The 25361-nt window shown below is 37.7% G+C and overlaps 1 protein-coding gene across 2 annotated transcripts in view; it reads right to left on the bottom strand.

The window, feature by feature from the left end:
* Window positions 1-331: 331 nt before the first annotated feature.
* The window catches only part of TOPBP1 (DNA topoisomerase II binding protein 1), a 62444-nt gene continuing 37414 nt past the window's right edge, over window positions 332-25361 (bottom strand). The window contains exons 17-29 of one of the 2 annotated variants that reach the window (XM_008009092.3): window positions 24424-24547; window positions 23686-23832; window positions 23466-23568; window positions 20732-20924; window positions 20365-20466; window positions 18510-18730; window positions 17454-17620; window positions 17110-17221; window positions 12950-13113; window positions 11454-11591; window positions 9276-9365; window positions 8940-9101; window positions 332-1903 (exon numbers count right to left, since the gene is read on the bottom strand). In XM_008009092.3, coding sequence (XP_008007283.3) covers window positions 1760-1903; window positions 8940-9101; window positions 9276-9365; window positions 11454-11591; window positions 12950-13113; window positions 17110-17221; window positions 17454-17620; window positions 18510-18730; window positions 20365-20466; window positions 20732-20924; window positions 23466-23568; window positions 23686-23832; window positions 24424-24547 — 1867 coding nt within the window. In that variant the 3' untranslated portion in view covers window positions 332-1759. The remainder of the gene's footprint in view (window positions 1904-8939; window positions 9102-9275; window positions 9366-11453; window positions 11592-12949; window positions 13114-17109; window positions 17222-17453; window positions 17621-18509; window positions 18731-20364; window positions 20467-20731; window positions 20925-23465; window positions 23569-23685; window positions 23833-24423; window positions 24548-25361) is intronic. The other variant, XM_008009094.3, reaches the window with a different exon arrangement.

Genomic DNA, 25361 nt, shown 5'->3' with positions numbered 1-25361 from the left:
ATTTGTATTGTCCTAAGCTGTGAACTAGCTCAAAGCTGAAAACTCTGAAGGACCAATCCTCTAGCAACAGGGATACCCTCTACTCCATTTTGAAGAAAATCTGATGAAAATTTAAGGGATTTTGTGTCCAAGTTGAGCGCTCTCTCCTTCACTATTTGAATCTGCCTTTCAAAAAGTCATTTGGAATTGAACAGTTTACATCAAAATTACATTCCTAACGGATTCTAGTTTGTCCTTCAAATGAAATTAGGTGTATTTATAGAGAATTCTGTTAACGCATATAGTATTAGGTGTTTAGGTTTAGCATAATAAAGGCTAATGCAATACAGAGTTCCAATAACATTATGTTTTAATCTAATGGGGCAATATTCTAAATAACAAACATCAGAAATGTTAACAAGCAATTCATTTATTTTTTTGAGACAGGTCTCATTCTGTCGCCCAGGCTGGAGTTGCAGTGGCATGATTTTGGCTCACTGCAACCTCTGCCTCCTGAATTCAAGTAATTCTCATGCCCCAAGTAGCTGGGACTACAGGCATCAGACACCATGCCCGACTGATTTTTTGCTATTTTTTGTACAGATGAGGTTTCGCCATGTTGTCCAGGCTGGTCTTAAACTCCCGGGTTCAAGCGATCCACCCACCTTGGCCTCCCAAAGTGGTGGGATTACAGGCATGAGCCACCGTACCTGGCCTGCAATTTTTTTTTTTTTTTTTTTTTTCTTTGAGACGGAGTTTCATTCTTGTTGCCTAGGCTGGAGTGCAATGGATCTCAGCTCACCGCAACCTCCACCTCCCAGGTTCAAGCGATTCTCCTGCCGCAGCCTCCCAAGTAGCTGGGATTACAGGCATGTGCCACCACACCCGGCTAATTTTTTGTATTTTTAGTAGAGACAGGGTTTCTCCATGTTGGTCAGGCTGGTTTCAAACTCCTGACTTCAGGTGATCCGCCTGCCTCAGCCTTCCAAAGTGCTGGGATCACAGGCGTGAGCCACCGCACCCAGCCCCCAGCCCCCAGCCCCCTGCAATTCATTTTTTAAGTTAAGTTACATAAATGTTTTGTTGCTTCAACAGAAGAATAGATGCCAGGGTGCTCTTTTTAAAAATTCACCTATGTAAACACATCTTAATACTAATTTGAGTCACTACTTTTATTCTTTATTATCACATTTTCCAAGTTTTGGCACCCAAACTTGGCAAACATCATGGAGATTTATACAAACATACATATACATATATACACACACATTTATAGCCCCAGCTTCTTCATTAAACCTTGTGCTCAGGCTCCTGTTAAAAGAGGTAAAATGGTGAGAAGATAAAAATCAGGGAAAACATGAATAAATGCTGATTGACAAATCTTGTTATGAATTTGTAAGGCAGACTTTCTAAAGCAAAATCCATCACCTTGCTAAAATTTCCACTAAGCTATAGCTTCAGATATTTACAAGAAAAATAAATATTTTCTAACATACTTCAATGTGGTTTAACAGCAAGCCAGCTGAGGAGCTGTACTTTGTTGTTATTTCAGGTAACTTTTTATTAAGAAACAGTTAATATTTCAGTGATTAAAATTTCAGGTGTTCAAAACTCAAGAAGTTTTGAACATATAATGATGAGTTCAAAACTCATCATTACACTCTGAAGCAGAAGTCTTCAGGTACTCATCTTTAAACTACGACCCAAATCCATCACAGTCACATTCAGGCTTTCAATTTTTAAAAACATTTAATGTTTGGTAACTAAAGAGTAGATGCGATTAGTGTACTCTAGGTCGTTTCATTTTATTTTTTTCTGTAGGAGCTTTCCTCTTTTGTGATAATCCAGTCCCAAGTTCCTTATTATTCTGAAGAAATGAAATAGCTTCTGGTAGACAGTAATTTTCTACATGAGGAGGTGATTCCTATAAAAGGAAAAATAAATGATTTTTAAAAATGATTTCAAACATTTGCATGATCCAGTAATAGATTTTTTTCTTTAAATCTCCGATCTCTCAGGGATGAATCTGACAAACGTAAAGGAAAATGCATATTCATTCCTAGGTTCCAGTAAATTAAACAAAATGGACCCCGTGGGACAAAGCCTCACCTGTTGTCAGAAAATACGTGTATCGCTCAGGTAGAGTGAGGCTAGCTCAGATCTTACAAACATTCCATATTGATGTTTTTAATCCCCATTTTAGAGATAAAATAAAAAAGGTTAAATAAAACAACCAGTGTCACATAACTAGCAGGTAGTAAAGCCAAAATTCATAACGATCTGACTCCAAAACCCTTGCATTTTTCAACCACAACCATTTCCCAATATAGAAGAAATGGATCTTTTCCCCCTTATTGTAAGTGTAATAAAACTTAATTTTCTAGCAATATGGCAGACTGGGCAACCTGAAAATGAATCACCACAAAATACTAAGTAAGTGCCTTTTGATTCAATTATTCCATGGATAATAACTACAAACACTGACCAAAATATACTAAAAGCAACCACAGACCCTGGAGAATAAACAAACCTAGCAAATGTGGGGCTGGGGACGCAAACACAGTGTATGAAGTAAACTCCCTGTTAAACAACACAGTACTCTTTGGAGGAGCAGAAGAACAGAATCTAGAGTTTCTTTTTTGCGGGGAGATAGGGGTCTTGCTGTGTTGCACAGGCTGGTCTCAAACTCCTGAGCTGAAGCAATCCTCCTGTCTCAGCCTCCCAAGTAGCTAGGACTACAGGCGTACCACCATGCCGGACTTGAATCTAAAGTTTCTACAACTTATTCATGACGTCCAGAATATATCCAAAATTAAGCAATTGCTTTGTAAAGAAGCAAAACATGACCCATTCTTAAGAAAACATGAATCATTCAAATAAACAGAAATACTTAGGCATAAGCTTAAAAAACCATATATAGGATCTATATACTGAAAATTACAAAATGTTTATGAAAAATTAAAGACCATCTAAATTAATAGAAAGAAATGTCATGTTCATGGAAGACTCAATGTGGTAAAGATGCTGATTCAAAATGATCTGTAAGTTTAATGAAATTCCTATCAAAATCGCAACAACGTTTTTATAGACATACATAAGCTTATTTTAAAATTTACATAAAAAGATACAGGCAAAAAAAAGCTGCTACAATAGCTAAAACAATCTTGAAAGAGGAATAAAGTGGAAGGAATCACCAGCTGATACTGGAGTTTATGTAGTTATCAAGACAGGGCAGTATTAGAGAGGGACAGACAGACACATGGATCAATGGAATTGAAAAGAGAACCCAGAAACAGACTCACATAAATATGACCAAATGAATTTTTTTTTTTTTTGAGATGGAGTCTCGCTCTTGTTGCCCAGGCTAGAATGCAATGGTGCGATCTTAGCTCACTGCAACCTCAGCCTCCTGGGTTCAAGCGATTCTCCTGCCTCAACCTCCTGAGTAGCTGGGCCTACAGGCATGCGCCACCATGCCTGGATAATTTTTGTCTTTTTAGTAGAGATGGGGTTTTGCCCTGTTGGCCAGGCTGGTCTGGAACTCCTGACCTCAAGTTATCCACTGAACTGCACCGAGCCAAATCAACTGAATTTTGACAAAGGTGCAAAAGCAACTCAGTGAAGAAAAGACAGTTTTCTGAACAAATGCTGCTGGACATTCTAAGGAGGAAACAATCCCAAGAGACAACAAGAAAATTAGCCAGGTGTAGTAGGTATCACTATACCTACTGAAAAGGCAAAAATAAAAAGCACTGATATCGCTAAATGCTCATGAGGACACAGAAACTCGATCACTCATACACTGCTCGGTGGGAGGAACGCTTGAGCCCAGAAGTTTGAGACCAGCCGGGGCAACATGATGGGAACCCATCTCTATTAAAAAAAAAAAAAAAAAATCAAAAGTCTCACTAGATGGGCTTCAGAGCAGGATGATGATAACAGGAACAAAATCAGTGAAGTTGGAGGCAGATAAATAGGAATCAGCAATCAAAAGAACACAAAAAAAGATTGCAAAAAAGTGAACATGGCCTTAGGAACACATGGGACAAATAAAAAGTTCTAACATAAGTAACTGAATTTGCAGACAGTGAGGAAAGAATGGAGCAGAAAAAAATATTTGAAGAAACAATGGCCAAAATTTCCCAAACCTGGTGAAAGGTGTTAAGTTTGCAGATTCAAGAAGCTCTGCAGACACCAGGCAGGATTAATACAAAGAAAACCACACCTGGATATATCAAATGGTTGAAAACCAAAGACGAAGAAACTATTGAGCAGCCAGGAAAAAATGACACATTGAATACAAGGGAACAATTCAAATGACCATCACTGATTTCTCAACAGAAACAATGGAGGCCAGCAGACAGTGAAGTCCTTAATAGAAGAGAAAAACCCGTCAATCTAAAATTCTGTATCCTGCAAAAATGTCCTTCAAGAATAAAGGTAGAACAGACATTGAATATAACAGAAAGCTAGAATTGATCCCCAATCGACCTGCACTCCAAACTAAAGTTAGTTCTTCAGGCTGAAGGAAAATGTTATCAGATGGAAACGCGGATCTTCAGGAAAAAATGACTCTCAAACTGGCATACATGACAGTAATTATAAAATACTATTTTTTATTTTAGTTTCCTCAAAATGCACAGAAGTGTTAAAAGCAAAACCTATTTGAAGTAAAATCTTATTTGGGGCTATAAGATGTAGATGTAAAAACTATGACAACTACTGCATAAAGCAGAGGTCAGCATACCTTCTGTAAAAACTCAGAAATATTTTAGATTTTGTGGGATAGATGATTTGTGCTGAAACTACTTAACTCTGCCATTATAGTGCAAAAGCAGCCACAGATAATACATAAATGAGTAAGTATGGCTGTATTCCAACAAACCTTTATTTATAAAATAGGCAGTGGGCCAGATATGGCCACGGGGCTACAGTTTACTGACCCCTGGTATAAAGGACAGGGGAAGCAAATGAACCAACTTGGATGCAAGAGATCTTTTTTTTTTTTTTTTTTTTGAAGCAGAGTTTCACTCTTGTCACCTAGGCTGGAGTGCAGAGGTGCAATCTTGGCTCACTGCAGCCTCCGCCTCCCACGTTCAAGTGATTCTCCTGCCTTAGTCTCCCAAACAGCTGGGATTACAGGTGTGCACCACCACGCCCAACTAATTTTTGTATTTTTAGTAGAGACAGGGTTTCACCATATTGGCCAGGCTGGTCTCGAACTCCTGACCTCAGGTGATCTGCCCACCTCGGCCTCACAAAATGCTGGGATTACAGTGTGAGCCACCGTGCCCGGCCTCAGTAAGTAATGTATAATCTACATATAAATACTCCTCCCTCTAAAAGGTCAATATATTTTTGCTTTAGAAGGCCAATGGATAAAATACAATTCTAAAAATATTAAACTAATACAAAAAAAGCCAAGAAAGAAAAAGAAGAACAAGGACAAAGAACAAATAGAAAACAAACAGCAAAAAACCCCATCCCTAAATCCAATCATATCAATAATTACATGATGGACTGAACACTCCAAAGAATAAAAAAGCAAGGCCCAACTATATCCTGTCTACAAGAAAGCCATTTTAAATAATAAGACACAGACAAGTTTAAAATTAAAAACCATGAAAAGAGATATCATGACACAGACTAAATAGGAAAAGGCTATATTAACCACCACTTCTATTCAGCAGCATACTGAGGTCCTAGCCATGTAAGACAACAAGAAATAAGAGGCATAAGGAAGGGACAATCCACAAATCTCTTTGTAGATAAAATGACTGCTTATGTAGGAAAGCCTAAGGTACTAATTGTATTAAGTAAATTTTATTAAGATCATAGGTTATAAAAGACTGACAGGCCAGGCACGGTGGCTCACACCTGTAATTCCAGCACTTTGGGAGGCCGAGGCAGGTGGATTGCTTGAGACCAGCCTGGTCAACCTGGCAAAACCCTGTCTCTACCCCTTCCCCCTGCCAAAAAAAAAATTAAGTGGGCATGGTGGCACATGCCTGTAGTCCTAGTTACTTTGGAGGCTGAGGTGGGAGGATCTCTTGGGCCTGGGAGGCAGAGGTTGCAGTGAGCCCAGATCACGCCAATGCACTCCAGCCTGGACAACAGAGTAAGACCCTGCCTCAAAATAAATAAATAATAATATACAAAATTTATACTCTTATGGATTGGCAGCAAATGGTAGAAAAAAATCAATGTAAATCTAAAAATTTTCATTTACAATAGCATCACAAAATAGGAATACGTTTAACAAAAGATACGCAAGTTCCCTTACTGAAAAACCAAATGTTGCTGAAAGAAATTAAAGAAGACCTAACTAGAGACATTCTAGGTTTATGGAATAGAATGCTCAATACTGTAAAGATGTTAACTGTCCCCAAGTTGGTCTATAGAGTCAGTGCAATCCTAATCTTAACCACTCTAGGCCTTTTTTTTTTTTTTTTTTGGTAGAAACTAACAAGCTGATTCTAAAGTCCATATGGAAACGCAAAGGACATGGAATACCGAAATAACCTTGAAAAAGACAACTGAAATTGTAGTCTTAATACTAGCTTCAAAAGTTGCTGTACAGCTACAGTAATCAAGACACAGTAGGAAAGGTATCAACAAGTAGATAATGAAACAGAACAAAAATACGATCATTTGATTTTTTATCAAGATGCCAAAGCTTTTGTGGGAAAGGAAAATCTGTTCAACAAATGGTGCTGGAACACCTAGATATCTATATGGGAAAAAACCAACCCTGGTCCATACCTCACAGCATAAAGAAAAATTAATTTGTAATAGGTCATAGAGATAAACATAAAAGCTAAAACAATAACTTTTTAGAAAACATATTAGAGAATACACACACACACCAAAAAACAAACAAACACACAAACCATGAAAGAAAAAGCGCTCGATGTCCTTAGTCATCAGGGAGATACAATGTGCTCCCACTGTAAACCTACCATATGGCTAAAAATCAAATGATTGTCAACACTAAACGTTGGCAAAAATATAGAATAACTGGAAGGCTTACACAGATTGAGTATCCCTTATCTGAAGTGCTTGGAATGAGAAGTATTTCAGATTTTGGAATATTTATATTTACTGGTTGAGCGTCGGAAATCCAGAAATCAGAAATGTTCCAATAAGCACTTCCGTTGAGCATCACGTCAGTGTTCAAAAGTTTAGGATTTTGTACCATTTCTAACTTTTGGATTTGGGATGCTCAATCTCTATATTATTGGTGGGAAGTATAAAATGGTAAAAATCCCTTTTGCAAAAGGCCTGGCAGCTTCTTAAAAAATGAAATATTAGGCCGGGCACAGTGACTCACGCCTGTAATCCCAGCACTTTGGGAGGCCAAGGCAGGTGGATCACGAGGTCAGGAGATCGAGACCATCCTGGCTAATACAGTGAAACCCCACCTCCACTAAAAATACAAAAAATTAGCCGGACATGGTGGCGGGCGCCTGTAGTCCCAGCTACCCAGGAGGCTGAGGCAGGAGAATGGTGTGAACCCAGAAGGCGGAGCTTGCAGTGAGCGGAGATCTCGCCACCGCACTCCAGCTTGGGCCACAGAGTGAGACTCCGTCTCAAAAAAAAAAACCAACCAACCAAACAAAAAAACACGAAATATTTACTTATTCTATTACACAGCAATTCTGTCCTATTTACCCAGGAGAAATGAAAAAATATGTCCATAAAAAAGCCTGTGTATTTTTAGTTGCTTTACTAATGATAACCAAGATGACAAACAGCCCAGGGGTCCATCAACAGGAAAATGAATAAACTATGGTATATTCAAACAAAGAAATACTACTCGGCAATAAAAAGGAATGAACTACTGGTATACACCAAAACTTAAATGAATGTCAAAAACATCACGTTGAGTGAAAACCTTAGACAAAATAGTGGATACTAATCAGTATGCCCTCTGCTGTATAATGGCTTCACATTTCTGTTTTAGGCATTCTATTAAATCCTGAGCAATCTGCAAACACAAGCAGCAAAATCACAAAGCTGACTTTGAGTTCTGGCCTCCCCTTATTTCTACACCATCCCATTTGAAATCCTTCATAGATGATGATTATGAAACCTAATCCTTATGATTATGTGTCAGGCCTGCTGATTCCTGATGGCCTTTTTTTTTTGTTTTTTGGAGACGGAGTCTCGCTCTGTCGCCCAGGCTGGAGTGCAGTGGCGCGATCTCGGCTCACTGCAAGCTCCGCCCCCCGGGTTCACGCCATTCTCCTGCCTCAGCCTCCCGAGTAGCTGGGACTACAGGCACCACCACCTCGCCCGGCTAGTTTTTTGTATTTTTTAGTAGAGACGGGGTTTCACCGTGTTAGTTAGCCAGGATGGTCTCGATCTCCTGACCTCGTGATCCGCCCGTCTCGGCCTCCCAAAGTGCTGGGATTACAGGTTTGCGCCACCGCGCCCGGCCTCCTGATGGCCTTTTAGGCACTCTGGTGTCAGGAAGATTTTTCTTACCCCATTCAAATTACACAACACAGGCCAATTCTGAATATGACAGTAGTAAGCCCACCATATAGTAAATGCTTACATTTACCACAGTGTCTAACTAACATAGGTATTTAAAGTACATGAAAGCAAACAGACAAGAAAACTAAAGGACCTTTGGGTAAATGTTTCTTCTTGGATTCCTGGAATCAATTTCTGCTTTCTTTATATTCCAACATTTTAAAGGGTATTTTTAAAGCCTTTCTAGAGGTAGCTAGATTTTTATACTCTTCTCATATTTAACTTCCAAGCTAAATGTTTACATAATGTGTTCATTATTATAAAAAATACAAATAGAATAAAACTGAAAGGGCTTGAATAGAGGAGAATAACAGGAGACTAATGTTCTACTAATCACGAGCTGAAGGTTTTGTTGTGTAGTTACTTTTCTATGCATATAAACATATCTTTGGTAATGACGTCAAGGATAGACTCTCACAAACCTGCATGAGATAATCAGCAATGTATTCTGTTCTCAAGCAGTACACGTTCTGGGCAGCAGCTTCTGTTATATTAACTCCTGAGTCATCTGGTTTCAGTTTATTCAAGTCAGAAAAAAGATGTGTGGCCTCTTTAAATAAAGGTACAGAATGACCAGGTAGCACCTAACGAAAAAACAAGTAGTATCACAATCTACCAGTATTCCAAGTAGTTCAGCTGTATAATATGTACTTAAGGATTACCATTTCAAAAAGTAGAGAAAATGCAGAACTGATCATAGCAATCTTGGTTAGATAATTATTTATGTAAAAAGGTCAGGAAATTAATATGATACAAACCTTTGCTCCTCCTGACTGAAGAAGGCGTTTGAAGCCTGCTTCTCGAGACTGATCCACATGTAAAATAACCTTCCACCCACTAAATGCTCCCTACAAATAAAATATAATCAGTGGTGAAATCATTTGGAAAATAACAAAATAATACAGATAAGACATGATTTTGCCTGTAGACTCAGTTTTGTCATTAAATCTTATAAACTTTACTTTTGCCACAGTATAATTATCTCTGGTCAGAACACTGAAACGTGAATCCATGGTCTCTGGCACATAGTAGGCCATCAAGAAATACTTGAGGAATGAAAAACCATTTAATGATTAGGTAACATTAAAACAAAGCAGTCTGATTTATGTTTAGTCTTTTCTGGTATTTTTTTTCTTATGATTAATCAAGGGAAGAGCTTAAAGCACAGCTTCTTAGGTTAGATGAAGCCTGCATTTTACTTCTCTTAAAAATGTTTGCAAATTAGAAACACAAAATATTTAAGGTAGGGAGTAACAACTAACAAAAGCCAGTAGAATTACTCTAAAAGAGAGGGAATCATGGCTAATAAGGATTTGGAAATATCAGAGAACTCAGAATACAACATAAAAGGCTACTTAACTCAGGGGTTCTGATAATGGTTTGGCTGTATCCCCACCCAAAACCTCATCTTGAATTGTAATCCGAATTATAATCTCCAAGTTTTGGGGGAGGGACCTCGTGGGAGGTAATCAGAGGGTGGGAGTGGTTCCCCTACGCTGTTCTCATGACAGTGAGTTCTCAGGAGATCTGATGGTTTTATAAGGGGTTTTTCCCCACTTTGCTCTGCACTTCTCTCTCCTGCCACCATGTGAAGAAGGACGTGTTTGCTTCTTACATGACTGTAAGTTTCCTGAGGCCTCTGTAGCCATGTGGAACTGTGAGTCAATTAAACCTCTTTCCTTTATAAATGACCCAGTCTCGGGCGTTTCTTCATAGCAGCGTGAGAACGAACTAATACAATTAACCTTTTTGTGAACCATGGATCCCTTTGGCAGTCTGGTCATTAGACTCCTAAATAATAGCTGTACTGAGATATAATTCCCAAACCTTATGGGTGATTTTTAGAAAATGTTGAAATATAAAGGATTACAAAAGGAAGCGATTTTATTGAAAGTTATCAAAATACTAAAAACAAATTTGTGATGTAATTATAGATGTGCTTTATATTAATGCATTAAATCATATGACCTAGTAGTGGGTCTAATAACTACTATAGTTTTAAAGTAGCAGACAATAACTAATATGGCTTCCAGTACTTTGAGGAAACCTCAGATATGTGGCCTTCTGGCCGAGTGTCTGTGATTTCATATTGTGGGAGCATTCGTTGCATCCCTAGGGTTGCAGCTCTCTTTTTGCTGTGGCTGAACTAAAACAGAAAGGATATGAAGATTTCTGCAGGGAAGTTATGATTCCATGAAAGATTTTGAGATGAAGAGTCCTATTATGTTTCAGAATGCAAAGTGATTTTGGAATATAAAGAATTTCTTTGGACTGAATCATTAATACATAGAATTTTGTCTTTGACTTGTGTTCCTGAACTATGAAACATGAACATGTGGCCTAAGTAATAGTTTCTCTTGATAAACCAACAGCTAACATATAAAGTATTGGTGAACACAAACAGTATTTCAAGATGCTTGCAATTATAATGCAAAACAGAAACATGATTTCTGTTAGTGCAAAATTACAGGTACAGTTGAGAGTGTTGTGATTTGTTGCCTAGACCTTTAATTAAAGGAAGTGCTAGTTTTCTCAAAGCATGATGTAGGCTAATTAAAAAAAAAAAAAAAAAGACAGGAAGTGCTAATTTTCTATTAGAGGTTAGTAAAAATAAGGATGTATTTTTATCTCCATGCAAAGTACATGGCCTTCCCAGATTTGATCTACAAATTTCTTTGAGAGGGTCTGTGGACTCAGGTCAAGAACCCCTAACATTAGATGCTGAAAAGATTCTTTGGAAGAAATGCAATATGGGCCAAATTTTACATATATAAATTATTTTTAGAAGAGCCATCAAAAAAAAATATATATATATATATCTTACATCAAGGGAAAAAGATAAGTAGAATCATCATTTCCTCAAGCACGTTCTCTTTAAAAAAAGTCATAATATTGAATGCTATTCGTATTACCTATATAATTATGTATTTTAATACCTCAACAATGCCAGATTCTTGTCTTTGCTGGATTTTTTTTCTCCATCTCATAGCTGCAAGTGCTAGTCTTCGTTGCTGTACATTGATTCCAGTCAAAACATCAAGTATGGAACTACTCCCCCATTCATAGTCTTCTTCCTAGAGAATTTGTCCAATAAACCTGAGTTGCTACAATCTGGGGAGCCACTGTGCAACACACAGGGCTCCAGAAGGAGCCCAAAGTCTAATAACTGTTAAAGCTATCCATTTAATTGTTATTAATACAGAGAGTACTAAGTAAATATTGTCTTATTTGCATGGAGGAAATGTAGATTAGTTTCAAACAACAGTCAAGTATATTTGGTTTTTAATTAGAAATCAGAAAAATATCACATATATTTTTAAGAAACAAAAGGATAGCTATATCTTGGCAACTGGTAATATTCACATGGACAAATTTCACCTGCTGTAAGACTAATTTCATAAAAGGACACAGTCTCAGAGGAGGTATGTACTGACAACTTGATTATCTGTCTATAGAAGAGATCCCTAATGGACCCTGATAAGAAGCTTCAAAAACTACATGGTTTTTGAACCTACATGTGATGACCAGTTAGAAAGCAAAATTCTTCAAGTAATTTGTTTAACAGGCTAGTAGTAAAGATGAAACTTAAAATGAGATACTTTTGAAACTTTCTGAGTAAGAAAATGTTATTTCAATTAAAAACAACACTGACATTCAAATTAAATCATTAAAAAAAATGATTAAAGGTGAATCTGACTCTGTGAAGTTTCATTGTTTGGCTTTGTTACTGAAAAAGTTGGTATACTCTAACTGGCCATATTTGGTTATTTCAATTATATAAGCAGTCAGCAAATGTGATGAAATTTGAGATTTACTTTCTTAAGTAAATAAAATTAATTTATTTGTCTGCTCTTTATTTAGAGACACGGTCTTGATTTGACCTCCTGGGCTCAAGCAATCCTCCCAATTCAGCCTCCTAGGTAGCCTGGGACTCAGTGGGAACCACCACGCCCAGCTAATTGTTTTTATTTTTTGTAGAGATGGAGTCTTGCTATGTTGCCCAGGCTGGTCTTGAACTCCTAAGTTCAAGCCATCCTCCTGCCTTGGCCTCCCAAAGTGCTAAAAGTAGCATGAGTCACTGCCAGTCAACACTTACTTTTTTTGAGATGGAGTCTCACTCTGTCCCCCAGGCTGGAGTGCAATGGCATGATCTCGGCTCACTGCAACCTCCGCCTCCTGGGTTCATGTGATTCTCCTGCCTCAGCCTCCCGAGTAGCTGGGATTACAGGTACTCACCACTACGCCCAGCTAATTTTTGTATTTTCAGTAGAGAGGGTTTCACCATGTTGGCCAGGCAGGTCTCGAACTCCTAACCTCAGGTGATCCACCCGCCTTGGCCTTGCAAAGTGCTAGGATTACAGGCGTGAGCCACTGCACCCAACGGACACCTGCTTTTAAAGAAAAACAAACTCCCACAAATTTGAATACACACCTGCACGAAGTGTCCAGCAGTCCTGCATGCTTCAAGGTAGGAGCGATGAAGCACCCACTTCCCAGCCGCCACTGAGGCTAAATACTTCTCATTTCGAAGGGGATGTCCCACAACAATGTGTGTACAGCTGGGATCAAAGCACTGCTTTTCTATCACCAATCCACCTTAAGCAGAAAAAAAAGATTGTACTTTATCGATTCCCAACTTCTTTCTAGGAAAAACGTAATCTCAACTATGCATAGAAATTATTTATAAATAAAGTGCCCCAAACCATTTAAATCAAAAAAAACTTGACTTACTTAGAATTACTTTACTTTATATACATATATATATTAAAATGTTTATTATGAACATTTTAAATACAAAAGTAAATAAAATAAAAAGTAAATAAACCCCCCACACATACACTAGCTACCTATCTTCTAAAATTATCAAAATTTTGCCATCTTTTTTTGCTTAACTACTTTATTTTATTGTTTTAATTTTTATTTTTTTAAGACAGGGTCTCACTCTGTCACCCAGACTGGCGTGCAGTGGCATGATCTTGGCTGACCACAACCTCCAGCTCAAGCAATTCTCCTGCCTCAGCCTCACGAGTAGCTGGGATTACAGGCACACACCACCATGGCCTGGCTAATTTTTGTATTTTTAGTAAAGACAGGGTTTTACTATGTTTGCCAGGCTGGTCTTGAACTCCTGACCTCAAATGATCCACCTGCCTTAGCCTCCCAAAGTGCTGGGATTACAGGCGTGAGCGACCATGCCCAGCCCTGCTTAACTATTTTAACACAAATTCTAGATACCATGTTACTGACCCCTAAATATTTCAGTATGCATCTCTAGAATATATGGAAATTTTCTTAAACAGCCATAATGCCATTATCAGATCTAATAGGATTAACAAAGATTCTTTGCTGTCTCAGTACTAAATCCTTGTTCAATTTTTCCTGTTTGTCTTCACTTGGATTGTTGTAATTAGGATACAAAAAGAAACACAGAACATAAACATGAACCACACACTGTAGTTGGTTATGTCTCTAAAGTCTCAATTACCAAAGCAGTTCTCAAGCACTGAATATGGGTAACCAGAGAGATGGAAGTAAAATACGGGCATCTGCAGACTTCAAAACAGGAGGAAATTTTTTGTGAATGGAAATAAGGTAGGCTTATCAACAGAGAAGCTTGGGAAGAAAACACACACAGATAAATAAGAGATGAAGCAGCAAGTAGGAAAAAGCAATAACTGAACCTCTTCTCATATATAAATGTATGAAGCCTGACTTTGAGGAAAGAAGAAGGCATAAGTAAACATAAGCTTATGTAAAGCATGGCTGCTGATTTATAGCTTAGAGGTTAACTTGACTACTGGTTGGGCAGTTAGTTATATCAAGGACTTTTTCTCCTTTTTTTTTTGAGACGGAGTCTCACTCTGTCACCCAGGCTGGAGTGCAGTGGCTCGATCTCCCTTCACTGCAACCTCCGCGTCCCAGGTTCAAGCAATTCTCTGCCTCAGCCTCCCAAGTAGCTGGAATTACAGGCGCCTGCCACCACACCCAGCTAATTTTTGTATTTTTAGTAGAGATGGGTTTCACAATGTTGGCCAGGCTGGTCTTGAACTCCTGACCTCGTGATCCGCCCACCTCAGCCTCCCAAAGTGCTGGGAATACAGGTGTGAGCCACCACACCTGGCCATATCAAGGACCTTCTAAGATTTTAACAAAACATTCAAACTCATGATTTAAGATGACTCTAATAATAGCAGCAACACTTTTTGAGCATTTGCTTTATGCCAGGAACTATTAAAAGTGCTCCGCGCTACTAACTCATTTAATTCTCACAACCATATGAAGGAAGGTTACTATTATCTGCATTTATGCACACGAAAACCAGTACAGAGTAACTTATCCAGGATCACAAGAGTGATAAAAAGAAGGTGGAATTCCATATTAATATAATAAACATCAATTTCCAATTCTATATAACAAACTTATTCTGTGACCCAGACAACATAATAGACTGATTTACATATATATCAGTTGGCCACAGTTGCTTCATTTATAAAATGAAGGATTGGGCATGATATCCATTATAATGTCTGTTTGCATTCTAATATCAGAAAACCTCTAGAGTTACAAGACTCCAAATTCCAGCATAATCTGTACTCATCTGCCTCTGCTCCCTGCTCTCTTCTACATCAATTCTCTGCTAATTGCCATCACTCTTGCCCAAAGTTTGCAGAGATGGAAAAATCTATAGGAGACAGACACTTGAAGCCTTTCACTTTCATGAGTTCTGGGTAAAGCTTAGCAATTCTGACTTATAACCTCATCTAAGCTATCAGGGAACTGGGAAACAAAGTGTTTTATGAGTAAAGTTTCTAAGAAGAAAGTTTTTCCAAGTATACAACCATATCTGACATAAATGTTTAAAAAAAAAAGCATATCACAATTCTCCACATTCTTAAAAAGACAGCATTAAATAACATTTAATCTTTTCCCAATGATGAAGGGCCACTATTAAGAACCATTACTTTGGCCAGGCGCAGTGGCTCATGCCTGTAACCCCAGCACCTTGGGAGGCCAAGGTAGGTGGATCACCTGAGGTCAGGAGTTCGAGACCAGCCTGGCCAACATTGTGAAACCCTGTCTCTACTAAAAATACAAAAAATTAGTCAGGTATGGGGGCGCGCACACCTGTAATCCCAGTTACTTGGGAGGCTGAGGCAGGAGAATCACTTGAGCCCGGGAGGAGGAGGTTGCAGTGAGCTGAGATTGTGCCATGGCACTCCAGCCTGGGAGACAGAGCAAGACTCTGTCTCAAAAACAAAAACAAAAACAAAAAAACCCACCAATATTTCTTAATGTTTTCTCTTTCCATGCTGAGCTGCCAGGTTAACTTCTCTTACTATACTTTTCCTAACTCTATAGAGCTGCTTTGTTCAACAGAGTAGCCATTAGACATGGCTATCAAACACCTGAAGCAAAGTTAGTCCAAATTGAGATGTGCTGTAAGTAAAATACATACTAGATTTTTACTTTATATAAAAAAAACTCACTGATATTTCATCTGATGACATATTGAATGATAAATATATGTTTAAAGTTCATTTCACTTGTTTCTTTTTACTTTTTATTTTTGAGATGGGGTCTCACTATGTTGCCCAGGCTGGTCTTGAACTGCTAGGCTCAAGCAATCCTCCTACCTCAGCCTCCCAAAGTCTGGGATTACAGGTGTGAGCCAATGCACCCAGCCTCTTTTCAGTTTTTAAAATGCAGCTACTAGACAATTTTAAATGACACATGTGGCTCACATTCTGTTTCTACTGCACAGTGCTGCTCTAGCATACCAGATTGCTCTTTTACTATGCTGCTTCTAGAATGATGTCAGGTGGAGAGCCTGACAACCAGTGGAATAAGAATAATATTACATAAGGAGGAGCTCTTTTCCACACTGAATTTCTTTCTTTTTTCTTTCTTTTTTTTTTTTAAGACAGAGTCTTGCTTTGTCGCCCAGCCTTGAGTACAGTGGTGCGATCTCGGCTCACTGCAACCTCCGCCTCCCAGGTTCAAGCGATTCTCTTGCCTCAACCTCCTGAGTAGCTAGGATCACAGGCACGTGCCACTACGTCTGGCTAATTTTTTGTATTTTTAGTAGAGATGAGGTTTCACCATGTTGGCCAGCCTAGTCTTGAACGCCTGATCCCAGGTGATCTGCCCACCTCGGCCTCCCAAAGTGCTGAGATTACAGGCATGAGCCACCATGCCCGGCCTCCACACTGTTTCTAACTGGAAAAAAAACAAAACAAAACAAGAGGGAGCTCCTCTCTAGATATCATTAACCTTTCAAGTTCATTAAAATGTGGTTTTATTTATATAGTAAGTCTCTGAAGCTTCATTAGTGAACAAATAGTCAAACAGCACAGAAGATTCTTAAACCTCAACTGCTAGATTCCATTTTAATTTTAAATCCCATGACCTACTGACTTTAGCACTTTTTAAAATCAAAGTTCTAATGCTGACTCAATGTATAGCCTTAGACAAGTCACCCATGTTCTTTTCCTCTACTTCTAGACTTTACAAATGATATTAATATTGACTACATTTGACTTCCAAATATGGTTATTATATGGGACATTTTTGATTTAAGTAAAATACTGGTACCTAGTTTCTCAATCAGATGACAATAGTCAATACGTTCTTGAGGATTCAGAGATGATAACTGAAATATGTACTGCTTTTTTAATTCTTCATGAGTCTCCTCTATTGTTATAATCTGGAATGAAAGTTTTATTTTAGAAAAAATTAACATTAAAAATGATCAGATATACAGTTCTTTTACAGTGGTATTTTACTCAGTCTTCTAAGTTATGAAATATACAAATAATAATACAATGCAAAAAAGTTTTCAACATTTGATGAAGCCTTGATATTGATATCAACAAATTTCTAATACAGCCTAACAGCAATATGCAAAAGCTGTATCACCATATCAAGGATCAACAAACCTTTTCTCTAGGGTGTGGAGCCACAGGGGGGTTGGCAAGCGGAAAGGCAATACTGGGGGCTTGAGGCGTAGGGATCAGGTGGCTGTCTTTTATGGGAGTTTCCAGTTCTTCAGAGATCGGGTGTTTGGGAGCTTCAGTCACACGTATGTCTCCAGGATCACAGACAGCTGAGGACAATAAAATGCTGCAGTGTGACAGGATCCAAATAAGACTAAAAACAAATTCTAGGAAATATTCTCATCTGTCTTAGCCAAGATGAAGTTAAACACAAACTCTGGAATGTAAAAAGTACATGCAAAAAAGCACTCTATCTCCAGAACTTATAAATAATGCATCCCATCTGCGTGTGGCAATATAATAATAATAATAATAAAGAAAAAAATGCCATTAATTAGCATTAAAGGGAGCAAGTGTGTTATCTGTGGGCTTCTCCCAACATTTTCCTTAAATATCAAGTTTTCATGGTTAAGTGTAACCCAAATTTGTAAAATGAGAGCAATTCTACACTTGGAGAAAAGCAGAAGCAGAGATAAATCTATATATCTAATGTAGGGAGGTAATCATGCGATGTGAAAAAGAAGAAAAGGAAGAAAAAAGATGAGAGATAAGAAAATTTTGTTTTCAAGGTAAAGCTCAAGAAAAAAATAGGAGAATTCAGAAAGAAACTCATACAATCCAAAGAACAAATGTAGGTATACACTAGGCAGAATTCAGAAGACTTAAATGAAAATAAGATGACAGGGAGAAAAACCAAGCATTAACTCCACAAATTCAAAAAGGCCTAGAATGAAAGAACAATGGTAAACATCATGTCTACAAAAAAATGCCCAATTCTAAATTTCCAAATTTATGAAAATGTTTTTCAATTTACTGATGAAGTACCTCAATTTACAAATTATTTTTCTGACTCAAGTTTAAACCAAAACTAGAAACATCTACTAAGCTTTTTTTTGTTTGCACATTCAGTTCAGAGAACAACAACATGCTCATCTGTTTATTTTTAAGAGGTCAACATGTACTTAATACAAATAAATGCAAAGATTTCTTTCTTGTTACCCTGTTTAGCAATTTCTGAATCACGCAAAGGCTTTTGAAAAGGAGAGTCCTCTAAGTTTTGAATGTCAACCTGAAGCTCAGAGTATTGTGTGGGACAACTAGGCCACTGCAAATTGCTGGCAAGCTTTGCTCTCTCCTCCCTTGCTGTAGGGTCATCCCAAATGATCTGTTCATTTTGGGAAGGCTCTGTGTTGACATCAGGTACTGTTTGACGAGACTGCCTAAGGAATAAAAGTGACAGTTTTAAATAAACAGCAATAACAAATCCAAACTCATTAAATCCATAAGTTAGCCCATAAAAGTTGTGGCTCACCTTTATATGCCACCATCTAGCACACAGTAAGCATTAAAAATATTACATAAATGAACCTAGGGACATTTTTTTTTAAAAGAAGGTTTAAGGTTTCTTCCAGAAAAGTTATCTGTTTTAGCTAGGAACACATTTTGACTCAATGTCTACAGAACTAAAACTTCAAAGGAGAAATTCAACACTGTCAAGAAATTTTTTAAAAATACAAAAGTAATTGGTACACTTAAAAATGTGATTTTCCTGAATTATACAATGTTTCAAACACTATGGTTACTTTACTTAACAGTAGTTGTATTTTTTAATTACTTGAAATTATAAGCACCATGATTACGAGGGAGGCTGGCTATAAAGGCTGCCTTATCAGAAGAGCCTTTTGGCTACTGGTAACCACTTTCCAGAGTCTATGGCAGAACAGCAATATGCTGAATTACAGGGAAGTGCATTTTATGGTGCGATCGTAATGATTCCACATGACAATAAATAGAAGTCCTGTAATTTTCTTTATATTCACTCAATCATTCTTAGTAAAAATAATTTACCATAAAACTTATACTGTGGAGAAGAAAAAAAAAAAAAAAGAAAAAAAAAAAAAACCACAGGCCGGGTGCTGTGGCTCACGTCTGTAATCCTAGCACTTTGGGAGGCCGAGGCGGGCGGATCACGAGGTCAGGAGTTCAAGACCAGCCTGGCCAACATGGTGAAACCCCGTCTCTACTAAAACTACAAAAATTAGCCGGGCATGGTGGCACATGCCTGTAATCCCAGCTACTTAGGAGGCTGAGGCAGGAGAACTGCTTGAACCAGGACCCGGGAGGCAGAAGTTGCCATGAGCCGAGAAAACCCCACTGCACTCCAGCCTGGGCAACAAGAGTGAAACTCTGTCTCAAAAAAAAAAAAAAAAAAAAAACACCAAATCCCATAAAACAGTTTACCAAAGGACCCCCCCGCAAAAAAATAGACTTCCTTTGCTTCAAAAATAAAGAATATAGTCTTTTGTTCTCAGAGTATATTTATTTACTCTGATTTGGTACAGGATTTAGGTTCTCTATAATGATAAAACTTGATCTGAAGCATATTAAAAAGCTACTTTACTCAGTACTGAGATAATGAACTGCCTCATTTAATACACAGTTAGATAAATGCTAGTTTATCTTATACTTAATTCAATTAGTCAATTGAAAATACAAGTTCCATAATTCTTATCACACAATTACAGATTTTTTCTTCTATCACGAAAAAGATGAAGTTATGCAACTGAGCTTAAGTCACATCACACTAAAAACTGTAATCACCTTTTCTAGAAGATAAATTTTACAAGCAAAATACAAAATGTATGCAAAATTCCAACAAAAATAACTTTAAAATTTTATATACTGCATTAGAAAAAGACTGAAAAAAAATATACGTACTTATTGTTTAATACAAATACTATTCAATATTAGTGCATCAGTAGACAGAGAGAACTGCCTACTGAATCCATTGAGGCAAATTAGATCTTAAAATCATTTCTTTCTCAACAGAGATAATAAAAAGTATCAATCATGCCTCACTGTGAAGCAGGTGCTGCTGTAAGGCAAACCTCCATGTCTGCTGCCACCTCCGAGTAAGAAGTCTAGAACTGCTGGGAGCAAGGGACGGAAGGACAAGCTAGAACGAAAAATCTAGTCAGCAGAGAGCCAAAAGCAACAGATAATACTGGAATATAATATTTATTGTTTGGGCTAAATAAGGCCTAGGCGTATAACCCCTTCACTAGTCTTGATATTTTACATTTCTGCTTTTACTGCATATTGGGGAAAAAAACAAAACTAAACTAAATTAGGCCAAGCTCATGGAATTGAGTCAGCAGCAGGTGCATAAATCCTTTCTCTCAAGTCATCTAGTTTTTCTGCCATCAGTGACAGGTACACACCTCAGTGCCTCTAGGACTCTACTTCGTCCACTGCGAGCAGAGCGAGTGCTGTCAGGGGTTGAAGATGCACTGTTACAACCACTTCTTGAAAGGGAGGTCCTCTGCCCTTGGGGTTTCGCTATTGATGTTGCAGACATTATCTCCTGTAACTGCTTCTGAAAGTTCTCTCTCATCTCTAAGGTCTGTGTCAGAACTTGAAACAAACACAAATACACCATTCAAGGTAAGTTTCTCTTTCTGACCATATCTTACATTAACTATTTTGTTTAGACCTGGTTGAACACAAACTTATTGACTTAACATTTACTGAATACTAACTACAGGCTATAGTAATGTACTAAGACTATGAATACTGTAGAACATAAAAAGCAGCCCTTACCACAAGCACTGTATATGAAATAACTAGGAAGCCCTTCAAAGACTTTTTTTTTTTTTTTTGGTGACAGTCTCGCACTGTCGCCCAGGCTGGACAGTGGCGCGATCTCGGCTCGCTGCAACCTCCACCACCCAGGTTCATGCAATTCTCCCTGCCTCAGCCTCTTAAGTAGCTGAGATTACAGGTGCCTGCCACTATGCCTGGCTAATTTTTGTATTTCTTAGTAGAGATGGGGTTTCGCCACATGGGCTAGGCTGGTCTTGAACTCCAGAACTCAGGTGATCTGCCCACCTCAGCCTCCCAAAGTACAGGATTACAGCGTAAGCCACTGTGCCTGTCCCCCTTCAAAGACATTTCATCAAGAGCTGTAGTGATTATCCCTCTGTAAAGCTCCCTGCCTGCTTCTAACTCTCATGGTATACACTACACTCTGAGATGCATTACAGTCATTTGTGCATGTGTCTGATTTTTCCCAAAGATTCTTTTAATTTTTTAGAGACAGGGTCTTGCTCTGTGGCCCAGGCTGGACTGCAGTGGTATGGTTATAGCTCATTATAACCTCTAACTCCTGGGCTCAAGTGATCCTCCAGCCTCAGCTTCCTGAGTAGCTGGCACTACAGGTGTACACCACCAAGCCTGGCTAATTTTTAAATTTTTTGTAGAGACAAGGTCTCACTATGTTGCCCAGGCTTGTCTGGAACTCCTAGCGTCAAGCAATCCTCTTGCCTTGGCCTCCCAAAGATCTGAGATTACAGGTGTGAGCCACTGTGCCTAGACTCCCTAAAGGCTCTTGAAAACACAGACCACAAAATATAGCCAGCCCTCCACATCCGCCAGTTCTGCATGCATGGATTCAACCAAGTATGGATCAGAAATACTTTAAAGACATAAAAATGAAAAATATCACAATTAAAAGTACCAGTAAAAAAATAAAATATAACAACTATTTACAAAACGTTTATAGCGTATTAGGTATTATAAGTAATCTAGAGATGATTTAAAGTATACAGGAGGATGGGCATTGGTTAAATTCAAATCCTGTCATTTTATACATAAGAGACTTAAACATCTGTGGATTTTGGTACCTGAGGTAAGTCCTCAGAACCAATACCACATGGATACCAAGGGACAAGACAACTGTATTTACCTTTGGTTTCTTTAAAGCCTAAACTCTGAAGTATTAAATAAATACTTTTGGAATGAACAGAGTGAGACTAACCAAATAGGTAAGTCATAGGGAAAGGTTTGGTAGGTTAGAATGAGTAAGGAAAACAGAACATATTAATCTATTAAAAAGACATCCATATATAAGGTTATTCAGTGCAGTACTATTTATAAAAGCAAGAAAGTAGAAATAACCCAAATACCTATTAAGAATGGATGCCTAAACAAAGTGGGACCATTCATAATGAATATAATACAATACAGTTGCCCAATAAGAAAGAAAAGGGAAGAAAGAAGGAAAGGGAAAGGAAGGGAAGAGGGAAAGGGGAGGAAAGGGGACAAGAAAGAAAGGGAGGGAAGGAAGGAAGAGAAGGAAAGGGAGGGAAGGAAGGAAGAAAAGAAAGAAAGAAAAAGAGTAAAGAAGCTCCTAGTTATCTACTGATATAAAACACTATCCAAGGTAACAAAAAGATCAGCGTATGAAATAGCAAGTATAGTAGTCCACCATTTATGTGTGGCAGTTTTTTTTTTTAAATGGGGGAAAAACATATTTATTGCTATATATGCATAAAATAGCTCTAGAAGGATACATAAGGAACTAATAACACTGGGGGGCTGGAGAATAAGGGTGGAAGAAACTCTTCATATGTCTTTTTGTATCTTTAAAACCATGTGGATATGTTAAAATATACCGTGCATATAAGAAAAGTTTTTGAAAATCACTCAAAAGAACTGGACCAAAGACCAGATTTTTAAAAAATCACCAACTTCACCTACCTTTAATGGACAAGGGCTGTATCACACTAACTCCATAAAACTCTAGTTTCATAAATTTCCTAAGCTTTACACTTAAACTACATAAAACTTTGCAAATTATCACTTAATGATCAGCATGGGACTGCAAATCAATCCTCTAATATATGCTTTGCTTGTATTTAGCAACATAGAAAATAATTTTATTTTTCTATCTGATATAAAGGAAGCATTCTGTATGAAAGGAAGACATACATTTGTAAAAGAAATTTAGTAATTTAAACATATTTTACAGCTGGGTACAGTGGCTCACAAGGCAGGAGGATCCTTCGAGCCCAGGAGTTTCAGACCAGTGTGGGCAAGACAACAAGACCCCATTTCCACAAAAAATTGAGACCCTGTGTCAAAAAAAAATTTTTAATTAAAACATAAATATTTTACCTCCTTTAGAGTCATTCTTTCCATTTCCATTTGATGGTGCTGATTCTTTATTATTGGTGGCCATATTGTCTACATCATTTTCTTCTAAAATCAAAGGATCTGGCTATTGAAAAAGAAAAATTATAAATTCTCAAACCAAGCCACTGTATAAGGTTTCATAGCAATATATGATTATACCTTTAGCTTAAGAGGGGGTAAATGTATCCTCCATATCTCCTACCTCGTCATCCTTTGTTGCAGACACAGCTGAGAGTAGTCGACTATTACAGAGTCGGCCGTCTTGCACTGCACTGATATCCAAGCTCATTTTGGGATTGTAAGTATGTGGATAAAGAGATTCAGGAAGATGTTTATACTCTTGGGCACACTGCAATACAATGGTGTGCTTTAAGACAGGACTGACAAAATCTTAATGAATAGATGATGTTAAGTAGGATAAGGACAAGCAATAATACATTATACTGTCAGATGGCAAAAAGTTCACAAAATTAGTTTGAAAAGTAGTTTACACTGAAAAATGTGCATCATACAAATGACAAATTGTCCTCACTTTTAAAATGTTGTATCCATTGAAGTGTAAAATCTGAAACCATTCCTGTGCTTTTGCAAAGGTATCAATTACCCTCCAGAGAATACCCAGAAAAAAAAGAAACACAGATCTAAACTCTATTGATATGTTAAATTTTCCCCAAATAATTATAAACTTTCCATTCATATCACATTTTTAATTAGTAAAAGGAACTGGAGAATTAGAAAGAGTATCAATTAAAGATTTGTTGAGTATTTAAGGACTAAAGATCTTAAGTTTTTGATGCCAAAGAACTGAAATGTGTACAGTTTACCAAGATTATTAAACTGGCTTCTAGTTCCACCGAGAGTGAAATCTCTGAGTTAGTGCTCTGAGATAACGTTTGTATACATTTTCAATTAACAAAGAGGGGAAAAAAGCACTGCTTACATCTAAAAGCCAGTGCTCTGAAACAATGTGTACTCCTCTTTCTTTTACAGATTTATACTCCCGATTAGTGTCATTTGGCCGCCCTTGATAGATGAAATGAGTCACTGTTTCATCAAAACTCCACCTGAAATAACCAATACAAAAAAACAAATAACCAAGAGAAACATCCACATTAGTTGAAGATGATCCTTATTTACTATGAACAGAATATCCTGACCTTCCCAAAACTTTCAGACTAAACAAGACCATTAAAATGACAGGCTCAAGCCAAGTGATACATGCCTATAGTCCCAGCTACTCAGGAGGCTGAGGCAGGAGGATCACTTGAGGCCAGGAGTTTGAGGCTGTAGTGTGCTATGATCACACCTGTGAACAGACACTGCACTTCAGCCCGGGCAACACAGCAAGACCCTACCTCAAGAAAAAAACAGTTAAAAAAATGAAGATAGGCTCTATCGTTTTGGACAAATTTTATGAATATATCTGTGGTACATAAATGCAGAGAGAGGTTTAGAAGAATATTCTTTAAAATATTACTTTCTTCTTTATGCTTTTCTGAATTGTTTCAATTTTCTTTTATAAAGAGTATCACTTTTACAGTAACCATAAAGGTATTTCAAATTGATAAACTGCAAAGCATCCAACTTGCCCTCCAGTTGTTGGCAGTCACTATTCATTGTATGCCCCAAAACAGACTATATATATTTTATACATGATTATCTCATCCACTCCTCACAACAATCCTAACACTGGTATTATTACATTTATCTTACAGATAAAATACTAAGGGACATGGTTCAGTCCCCTGTTGAAGGATATTCAATGAGTAAATGACAGAGATAAGTTTGACTTCAGAAGTCATGCTCTTAACTATTATATTATGCTATGATCTCCCAATTCTTCCTATTCAATATTCTCTCTCTTTCTTCTTTGAGACA

This window comes from Chlorocebus sabaeus, chromosome 15, assembly GCF_047675955.1.
Source record: "Chlorocebus sabaeus isolate Y175 chromosome 15, mChlSab1.0.hap1, whole genome shotgun sequence".
Taxonomy (NCBI): domain Eukaryota; kingdom Metazoa; phylum Chordata; class Mammalia; order Primates; family Cercopithecidae; genus Chlorocebus; species Chlorocebus sabaeus.
The sequence above is the reverse complement of the archived record's forward strand: the minus strand, read 5'-3'. Positions and strand labels throughout refer to the sequence as shown.